Source organism: Thamnophis elegans, chromosome 2, assembly GCF_009769535.1.
Source record: "Thamnophis elegans isolate rThaEle1 chromosome 2, rThaEle1.pri, whole genome shotgun sequence".
In the NCBI taxonomy this organism is placed as follows: Eukaryota; Metazoa; Chordata; class Lepidosauria; order Squamata; family Colubridae; genus Thamnophis; species Thamnophis elegans.
In genome coordinates this window covers 19,312,767-19,323,785 of record NC_045542.1, presented here as the reverse complement: position 1 = coordinate 19,323,785, position 11,019 = coordinate 19,312,767, and the positions used below count along the sequence as shown (strand labels likewise).

The following is an 11,019-nucleotide window of genomic DNA, read 5'->3' as shown; positions in this document are numbered from 1 at the left end:
GAATGAATCCAAGCTCTGAAAGCTGAGATAAGATGCACTGCATTGATGCATTAACACAATTTCACAATGACCATGAGATAAATTATAAAACAAAGTTCAGGAATATCCCTTTATCCCATTGTTTTGCAAATCTAGGTACCCTACAAACTGTATGATTGTTTGAAGAGAAATGCATCTGTACCACCAGGCTCTAAGTGTGAGGACAAAGGGCAAGCAGTTAAAAATGAAAGTGAAATCTTCTAAGCAGCTTATAAATATAATATTAAAGAGCACCTGTTGCTGTGTACTGAAGCCAGCCAGGTCCTTTTGTGCCAGAGGTGGGTTCCTACCAGTTCGCACCTATTCAGTAGAACCGGTTCGTCAACTCTACCAAACTGGTTAGAAGAGGTTCCACCAGTGGACCCGGAAAGCAGGCCACACCTACAGAAGAGGTTCCAAAAAATTTTGAAACCTACCACTGGTCCTTGGATATGATTATTCTACACTATCATGCTCATATTTATAAAACTCAGTGTCTCTGTGAAAGGTAAGGATGACTACTGCGTTTGTGGTGCAATCAGAACATTGCGTGTGTTGAAGTTGTTTTAACGCAAACCAAAGTTGCCTTTTAAAAAACAAGTTTACATCATATTCTTATGCATGCCAGTGCTGTGTGTGAGGTAATTTAAGGTGGTTCTGACCGTGACCCGACAAAAGGGCGAATGTCAAAACCGCGCCTGACTAAACCGCGTCGCTAAAACTGCGACGTCATCAACGTGCCGACAACAGCGCGTCGACAGAAGGGCGATTTAAGTTAAGGTAAGCATTAGGTTTAGGGTTAGGTTTAGAGTTAGGGTTAGGGTTAGGTTTCGGGTTAGATTTAGGGTTAGGTTTAGCATTAGGTTTAGCGTTACGTTTAGAGTTAGGTTTAGCATTACGTTTAGGGTTAGGGTTAGCGTTACGTTTAGGGTTAGGGTTAGCGTTACGTTTAGGGTTAGGTTTAGTTTTACAGCACGCTTCTGTCGCCGCGCTGTTGTTGGCGCGATTCAGCGCTCATTCGTCGGAGCGCTTTAGAACACACGGTTTTGTCACTGCGGTTTAGTCGGGCACAGTTTTGTCGTTCGCCCTTTTGTCAGTGAACCGTTCTGATAAGTGTCGTTGGCATCTTCATATCCGGTCACATGGGCGGCAAGCCACTCCCATCCGGTCACATGGGCATCAAGCCACTCCCACAAAGGAGGCCACACCCACAGAGTAGGTTCAAACAATTTTTGAAACCCACCACTGGTTTGTGCCATTAGAACAGAGCCAGCTCCTGATTGGCTGACTGTCTGACAGCAGGCTATAAAAGGGAACTATCAGGTGGAGGCATTAATTCCAATACTGTTACTGTTAGTGTTGAGTCAAGACATCAGGTTACTTATATTGTTGCAGTTGTGAATAAAGGTTATTGCAATGATATCTGTCTGCCTGTCTGAGACACCCACACATGTTCTGAGTATTGAACACCTGTCATTTCAGATCTAGCATGGTAGCACCTGTTAGCAGGCCTGCCATATCCCTCACCTTGTTGTGTCCCTTCTGCATCACCAGCCGTGCCATTAAAGTGAATGGGACAGTCGGTGAGTCAACAGAGGGTCAGAGATGGAGCTGCTGCGGAACAGAGATGTTGTTTAAAAATTGTGATTTAAGTTGAGTTGATTTAAATCAAGCCTTTTTACTAGTGATTTAAATCAAATCCACCCTGGATGGGAAGGGCGAATAAGGGATTCAAAGTGGAGTGGCACTGGGCTGTGGCATGCCAGAAACTGGGTTGTGCAAACAAATGAAGCCCCATCTGTGGGATGCAGGAAGTACATGAAACTACACCCCCTCCGTTCTGTGGAGAAAGCTCTCTCCACACAACCAGTTCCTGGTGCCTCAAAAGGTGGAGGCCGCTATCCCATCTACCATCTCTTTCTCTCTGTATTCTAGGATGCGTCCTGTCCAAAAGTCCGTGTGTGCACTGATGATAGTGCTGACAGCATCCCTGGCTTTCCTGTACCTTCACGTGTGGTCGCCAAAACCTTACAGTACGGTGGATCTGCGACATCGACCTGATCCGCCGCCTGAGATCTTGTTGCTCGATAACGTGCTGGTGCCTGACAAGAAATATGCGCACATTGCTTTCCGGATCAAAGAGGAGATTCTGGAGTAAGGCAGAATCCTTTTTTTTTTTTTAAAGTAATCTTTATTAGTTATACATTTTTTAAAGAATAAAACATACAAATACAAATGCAATTTTAAACATACAACCCCCCCCCCCCCCCCCCCCCGCGGTGACAGTCATTCACAGCCCAACTTTTTTTTCCTTCCTCGTTGTTAAGTCTCTAAGCCACATCTTCTCATTACAAAATTCAGGGATCTATTACAATACCCACGTTCATTTTTAGTTCCCATTGTTAACAACTGCTATTTAACTTTCCCCGTTTTAAGTCCCTGCTGTTCTCCTTGTCGCCCACATATACCATAAGTTCCAGCTAAGATAATGTTCCGTTTCTCCTTTGTCTCTCAGCCAACCCGTCATTCTGTCCATTTCTGCACATTCATAGATCTTTTTAATTATAGCATCTTCCGACGGTATGGTAGTGGATTTCCAAAATTGTGCATAAGTTATTCTTGCGGCCACAATTATATGTAGGCTCAAATGCCATATTGAATTGCTCATGTTTTCTGGTTTAATGCTTAGTAGAAGGTTCTCGGGTTTCCATTCCATGCTTGCCCTGGTAACCTCTTTTAGCCATTTTTGAATCCTTCTCCAGTATTTTGTGGCCTCAGTACAGGACCACCAAATATGGTAGAATGTGCCATCCTTTCTTCCACATTTCCAACACAGTGGAGATAACCCAGGAAACATTTTGGCTAACCTCATTGGGGGGAAGTGCCACCTATAAACCATCTTGTATATGTTTTCTTTGAATGCTGTAGATATTGTAAGTTTAATGGTCTTACTCCATAGATCCCACCATTTATCCATTTCAATCTCATAGCCAAAGTTTCTCTCCCATGCTATTAGAAGGCTTTTGTCCATCTCTTCATTGGCATCTTGGCAAGTCAAAAATTGATAAATCTTCGATAACATTTTCTTGTCTCCACCAAACAAAATCTTATCTAGCCCCTGAAGGTTTGGGTAGATCCCAAACCGTACCTTATCGCTTTTAAACCTGTTTCTAACCTGTAAATATTCCCACCATTCCAGATTCCTGCCCTGCTGCTCTAATTCCATCTTTGTTTTCATGTTGCCATCTTCTGTCATAATGTCTTTATATGTTATGTTTCTTGTCCAATTAAATACACTGGGATGCGTTAAGGCCTCTAACGGTGCCAACCAGCACGGAACCCTAAGATAGTATTTTTTCTTCATCTTTTCCCAGACCCTCATCAAAGTCTTCCAAATATAATGTTCCATGAAGTACCTATGGGGGGTGTCTCTTTCTTGCCAGAGGGAAGCATGCCATCCCTGGGGGAGGTCATGTCCCTCTATAGCCAATAGGCGCCTTCTACTCAACATCACCCAATCCTTCACCCAAGTCATAATTGCTGCATTATAATATGGCAGAATCCTTTATGTCCCTGTGGCCCCTATTTCCTTTAAAAAAAAAAGTTGATTTCACATTGTACATTTCCCCTTTTGTATTTTGCAATGTTTTGTTTGTGTAATTGTGTGTTTTCCTTCTTTTTTAAAAAAATTGCAAAAGTGGCCTGCCAAGAGGTTGAGCTCTGTTTTCTCCCTTCTCCTGCCTGTCCTTCCCCATTTGTTATTTCTTCTCTTCCCTTCCTCTCTCCCTCTCTGAGGATTGAGAATCAAATCATTGAAGAAACCAGGCATGTCTGCATATAGCTAGTCCTCAACTTACAACAGTTTATTTAGTGACCATTTGAAGTTACAACATCACTGAAAAAAGTGACTTAGGACCATTTTTAGGACCAAGCATCTCTGTTGTCATGTGATTTACATTAGGATGCTTGATAACTGGTTCATATTTAAATCGATTGCAGTATCCTGGGGTCATGTAATTAGGATTAGGATTAGGATTTATTTCATTTATATGCCGCCCTTTTCCCCGAAGGGGACTCAGGGCGGCTCACAACTCAGTCAAGGGAAAGGAGGTACAAACAGGGGATAAAAGACAAACAAACAATACAAAATTTAAAACACACAACAACCATACCATTCGAGAAGGGGGGGGCAGAAGCTCTTTAGCCCCAGGCCTGTCGAAATAGCCAGGTTTTAAGGGCTTTGCGGAAGGCCTAGAGGGTGGTGAGGGTTCGAATCTCCACGGGGAGTTCGTTCCAGAGGGTCGGAGCAGCCACAGAGAAGGCTCTCCTCCGGGTAGTCGCCAGTCGGCATTGGCCAGCGGATGGAATTCGGAGGAGGCCTAATCTGTGGGATCTAATCGGTCTATTGGAGGTAATCCAATGTGATCCCCTTTTCCCACTTTCTTTTCTGACTTTCTGATGAGCAAAGTCAATAGAAAAGTCAGATTCACCTAACAACGGTGTTACTAATTTAACAACCGCAGTGATTCACTTAACACATGGGGCAAGAAAAGTCGTAAAATGGGGGAAGTCTCACTTAACAAATGTTTCACTTAGCAGGATAAATTTTGGGCTCACTTGTGGACCTAAGTCAAGGACTACCTTTAGGCACGTCTTTGAATATTATAGCGATATGAAAGGGGGAGTTAAAATAGGAATAGAAAATAAAGGGGAATAATAGTAATATATTTATATGTTAAGATATTCAAAAGGACAGAAATAAGGTTTAGAATTGAAGGGTGATAATAAAAGGCATGTATAAACAATATGAAATAATGGAAATGAAATGTAATATTTAGGAGTAATAAGATTATGTTTATGCGTACTGAAATGTATGATACCCAGATACCACACCATTCACACATTGATATGTATAAAGAATATAAAAAATAAAAATTGGATTAAAAAAAAGAGGAATACCTGTATTTAGGCTGGATTTAGAGTTGCAGATTTGGCAAGCCAACAGCTTACATATTGCACTCTAGCAAATGATACAGCCAGTTGATCTTCTATTTTAAAGTTGTTATCATAAGTTGGCAAGTGTTGGAGAAACTCTTGCATTCTTGGCGCATGTTTCAACCAGGGTAGGGCTTGAGTGGCTGAGTCTGTGCCAATAGATTTATGAGATACATTGGAAGAAGAATTATGGCCTACCAATCAGTCTTTGTTTTAGTGAAACAAAGGACACATTCAACAATGAGCACGTATACCAAAGTTGAATGACTAGAAGAATGGGTGCCAAACCCGTCCTTCACCAGGTTTGTTTGTTTGTTTGTTTGTTTGTTTATTTAATTTGCATGCCGCCCTGAGTCAAAGAGACTCAGGGCGGCTTACAAGTAAAAAAGGGAAAGGGAAGGATATACAAAAACAAGACAACATTAAAAGATTCACAACATTCACAACTTAGGATGGGGCTGGACAAAATCAACATCCCCAGGCCTGCCGGAACAGCCAGGTCTTGGTCGCTTTGCGGAAGGCCGGAAGGGTAGTAAGGGTCCGGATCTCCACGGGGAGATCGTTCCATAGGGCTGAAGCAGCAACAGAGAATGCCCTCCCCCGGGGAGTAGCCAGCCAACATTGACCGGCAGATGGAATCCGGAGGAGGCCTAGTCTGTGCGATCTTATAGGCCTCAGGGAGGCAATTGGCAGGAGGCGGTCTCTCAAGTAAAGACCCTTTAGTGAAGGGCTGCAGTGGCAACCAGTATGGTAGATGACATCGCTAGCCATCTTCCCCTCTCCCAGGCTCTTCAGAAAGTAAGCATGCCTTCATGCATTTTCAAGGGCACTTCTTCCATAGAGTGTTCAGCCTATCTAATGGGAAAAGTAAATATTTTTAAAACATTCTTAGGAATAAATGTCTGTAGACCTTTACACTCTAATTTATTTACACTCTAAATTGTAGGCATAAACATTCTTGGGAATAAATGGTTGCTCATTTGCTGAAGGGTCTTGCTGTGTAAGATATGCATCTCTACATTGCCCGATTGTGACCGACAGCCATCCGAACATTCTTCTGCAGTGTTTAGTGTTGTCTCTTCATCCCTTTGGCAGGCTTCTTCCTAAAAATTCCTGTAAATGTGAGGCACAAGCAAGTTTGAGACTGCCCTTTCAGAAACAGCTCTTTGGTCAGGAGTACTCTGTGCAATTTGCCAATGCCTTCAAGTCTTCTGACCTGGCGGACATCAACAGCAAACGGGAACAAGAATACCGCAGTCATCAGCAGAGGTGAGTAATGGCCAGATCTGGGCATAATCTTTAATATATAATCTTTTTTTATAAAGATTTTTTTTTGAATAAACACAAACAGACAAAACAGACACACACACAAAACCCCACAAAACCATCTTCCATTACAAGTTGTAGAAAGTGTGTCGATTGGTTACAAAAACTTCCGTGCATCCCTTCCACAGTCATCACCTACAATTCATATCAAATCATATATTTTAAATCAAGTATATTTATATATATTACTATCATCATACCTCAACCTTCATTTGACTATAATTGTTTTTATGTCCTTTTATATAAAACATTTCAAATTTAAAGCAAGACCACATAATGGCATCCATTAGCTCTTCCCAATATCATCCAATAACATTACGTCTTTATAACATGTTCTATATAAAAATTGGTTATATTTAATAACAGAGTTTCTTACTAAAAAATTTAAGTAAATTTGACTTAATTATATTACATCTTTATAACATGTTCTAATTAAAAATTGGTTATATTTAATAACAGAGTGTCTAAGTCTCCTTTTGTAGTCACCATTTGCAACATATCAAATTTCCTCTTATCAAACCAATATATATATGTGTGTGTGTGTGTGTGTGTGTGTGTGCATTATCATTATCAATCAATTATTTAACTGTATCCATTATCACTTTCATTTTATACATGATGCTCTAAATTTAACTAAATTGACTTAATTTTTTATTATAAGCTTTCGTTACATCAACCTGTGTCTTTCCAAGAATAGTGCAGTCTTTTTTTTTTAAATATAATTTTTATTAAACATTATTACCTTTAAAAAAACAGGAAGAAAAATACAGCGACATAAATACAACGACATAAGCAAGACAAATCATACATAACAATATAAAGTAAAACATACAGATACAAATGCCGTTTTAAACATACAACCCCCCCTCCCCCCCCACGGTGACAGTCATTCACAGCCCAGTTTTTCTTTCTTTCCTCATTATTAGGTCTCTAAGCCACATCTTCTCATTGCAAGATTCAGGGATCTATTACGGTACCTATGTTAACTTTCCCCATTTTAAGTCCCTGCTGTTCTCCTAGTCGCCCACATATACCATAGGTTCCAGCTAAGATAGTGTTCTGTTTCTCCTTTGTCTCTCAGCCAACCCGTCATTCTGTCCATTTCTGCACATTCATAGATCTTTTTAATTATAGCATCTTCCGGCGGTATAGTGGTGGATTTCCAAAATTGTGCATAGGTTATTCTTGCGGCCACAATTATATGCAGGCTCAAATGCCATATTGAACTGCTTATGTTATCTGGTTTGATGCTTAGTAACAGGTTCTCAGGTCTCCATTCAATGTTTGCCCCGGTAACCACTTTTTACCATTTTTTAACCCTTTTCCAATATTTCGTGGCCTCAGTACAGGACCACCAAATATGGTAGAATGTGCCATCCTTTCTTCCACATTTCCAACACAATGGAGATAACCCAGGAAACATCTTAGCTAACCTCGTTGGGGGGAAGTGCCACCTATAAACCATCTTGTATATGTTTTCTTTGAATGCAGTAGATGTTGTAAGTTTAATGGTCTTACTCCATAGATCCCACCATTTGCCCATTTCAATTTCATAACCTAGGTTTCTCTCCCATACTATTAGAAGCCTTTTGTCCATCTCTTCATTAGTATCTTGGCAGGTCAAAAATTGGTAGATCTTCGATAACATTTTCTTGTCTCCACCAAACAAGATCTTATCTAGCCCCTGAGGGTTTGGGTAGATCCTGAAACGTGCCTTATCACTTTTAAACCTGTTTCTAACCTGTAAATATTCCCACCATTCCAAATTCCTGCCCTGTTGCTTTAATTCCATCTTTGTTTTCATGTTGCCCTCTTCTGTCATGATATCTTTATATGTTATGTTTCTTGTCCAATTAAATAAACTCGGATGCGTTAAGGCCTCTAATGGTGCCAACCAACACGGAACCCTAAGATAATATTTTTTCCTCATTTTTTCCCAGACCCCCATCAAAATCTTCCAAATATAATGTCCCATGAAGTACCTATGGGGGGTGTCTCTTTCTTGCCAGAGGGAGGCATGCCATCCCTGGGGGAGGTCATGTCCCTCTATAGCCAATAGGCGCCTTCTATTCAACATCACCCAATCTTTCACCCATGTCATGATTGCTGCGTTATAGTATGCTTCCCAGTTGGGTACTCCGAAGCCTCCCAGTTCTCTGCGTTTTTGCAAAGTTTGGGCTTTGATTCGTGCTTTCTTGCCTTGCCATATAAACTGTGTCACTATTGTCTCCAAGGATTTAAAAAAAATGTTGTCCTATTTAGTTGGTGCCGTTTGAAACAAAAACAAAAATTTTGGTAATACATATGTCTTGACTGTCGCAATCCTGCCCATCAGAGACAATTGTTTGCTACTCCAATTAGTCATATCTTTGGATACCTGTTGTAGCAATTTCATATAGTTATCTACCTTGATAGAGGAACATCTCTCCGTCAGCCAAATTCCCAGATATTGTACTTTGTGGGCCATGTTGATCCCTAACAGGCTTTGTACTTCCCTTTTCTGGTTCAGAGTCATATTTTTAATTAACAGTTTTGTCTTCTCTTTGTTTATACGTAGCCCCGCTATCCTACCTAACAAGAATAGTGCAGTCTTATGTCTCTTGCCATTTGTGGCATTAGTATTCTGATTATTTCCTTAATTTTGTATGGACTTCTCTCCTTAGTTCCATCAATTCTTCTCTTTTTTCTTCTATACTTTGAGATCTGGGGTAGAGCTCCAGTCCATCTATCTTCCCTTTCCATATTCCACTCTTTCCATTTCCAACCACGCTTAGTTCACTGTCAGTATCAACAATTTTCTTGTCTCTTTGTTTATTTTTTCCTTCAGTTTTTAGAACTCTGACCTCCACTTTCTTCATTTGATGAACATCCTCAATTTTTCCATCAAATGTTGCTGTTCTAAGATCTATATTCTCCAATCTCTTTTCAATTCTCTCTGTTACTTCTAATAATTTTTATTTATTTATTTTTGTATTTAAAAAGGTTTTATTTCTTTTAAAAAACACAAATATTTCATCATTCGTCAATCATTAAAACATTGAAGTACAATTTTTTTTGTATGCCCCTCCCTCCCTCCACCCCCCAACTCCCCTCCTCCTTCCCCCCCCCCCGACTTCCCAGAACCCGTACACGGTATGGATTTTTAACTAACACAGTCTAAAATCTATTGAGAAAAAAGAAATAAAGAAATTAATGACATTCTACATTGACCTTAGTTTCTTCTTACTGAACTAACTTTAAACAGTTTAAATCATTTCTGATCTTAAGCATAGGCTAACTGGAATTTCTTGGTCCCGTATTTATTTTGTATATAGTCAATCCATTTTTTCCAGTCTCGTTTATATCTCTCATTTGAGTGATCTTTAAGATATGCTGAAGTTTGTTTGCATTACAAAAAGTATTGTGTTTTGTATATAATAAATTAGTGGCTACCTGGTCAGAGATCAACATGTCAAATTGAGATTTTAATATGTTAATAGCTTCCTTAACCTTTGTATCGTCTGGGTTCATTGTTAACTCCAACTCTTTTCTCTTAATTTCCTCTTCCAGTTCTGTTCGTTTTAACTCTTGTTTATTTCTATGTGTTTTATTTATATTCATCAGCACTCCTCTCATATACGCTTTGCTTGCATCCCATACAAATTCCATAGATGTACCCTTATTCATATTCAAAACAAAATATTCAGATAGTAATTTTTTACAATCATTAATATACTTTTCATATCTAAATAAGTTTTCATTCAATCTCCAAGACCTTCTTGCCTGCACTACCCTTCCCAACTCCATCCAAACTGGGTTATGGTCCGAAAGGACCCTAGCCACAATCTTTGTCTTCTTGACCCTAGAAAGCAAATCATTAGTGGTTAGTATAAACTCAATCCTTGAAAGGGATTGATGCCTGTCCGAGAAGAAAGTGAAGTCATATTCCTCTGCATTTCTTTCTCGCCAAATATCTCTCAATTCAAAGTCATCCATAATGTCAAAGAAAGGTTTGGGTAACTTTGCTCGCATCTTAGTATTTAGGCGGGAAGTCTTCTTATCTCTCTTAGTGTCTATCACTCCATTCCAGTCACCCAATAGTATACAGGAACTATAGTCCCACTGTACTAATTTAGCATGAAGATTTCTATAGAATCTATCTTGCTGTTGATTGGGAGCATAAATTCCCAAAAGTAATGTCTTTTTCCCTTCTAGGATTAAGTCTAAAGCAATATATCTTCCGAAGGGATCTGCTTCTATTAATTCAGCTTTCATATCTTTTCTTAAGAATACAACTATACCATTCTTCTTTTCCATAGCGGAAGCTGCAAAATGTTGACCAAGTTTTGAGTTGATCAAATATTTTTGATCAGTTGACTTGATATGAGTTTCTTGCAAACAAATTACATCATTCTTAAACTGTTTGAGATAATGAAATATTTTCTTCCTCTTCTGTGGAGAATTCAATCCGTTGACATTCCATGTTAAAATCTTAGTTGTCATCTTTGGTTGGCTGAAGCATTTTTAGAGCTTCCTGCATGTCCTGTTTAACCTTAGGTCTAGCTCCTCCCACTGCTTCCAGACTTGTTATTGTAGTTCCTTGATCGATGGCCGGTGATTGTTGAAGCTGTTGCTTTTTAGCTTGTTTCTCCATTCGTCTAGTAGTCATGCGGCTAGGTCTTTGTTCCATAACACCTTGCA

General features: G+C 39.7%; 1 protein-coding gene across 6 annotated transcripts in view; it reads left to right on the top strand.

Moving 5' to 3' along the window:
• B4GALNT1 (beta-1,4-N-acetyl-galactosaminyltransferase 1) overlaps positions 1 to 11,019 on the top strand; it is a 63,747-nt gene that overhangs the window by 23,766 nt on the left and 28,962 nt on the right. For 5 of the 6 annotated variants that reach the window (XM_032212325.1, XM_032212321.1, XM_032212324.1 and 2 more), the window contains exons 2-3: positions 1,954 to 2,172; positions 6,109 to 6,282. In XM_032212325.1, coding sequence (XP_032068216.1) covers positions 1,955 to 2,172; positions 6,109 to 6,282 — 392 coding nt within the window. In that variant the 5' untranslated portion in view covers position 1,954. Of the gene's footprint in view, positions 1 to 505; positions 527 to 1,953; positions 2,173 to 6,108; positions 6,283 to 11,019 lie in introns of those variants that run through there. The other variant, XM_032212326.1, reaches the window with a different exon arrangement.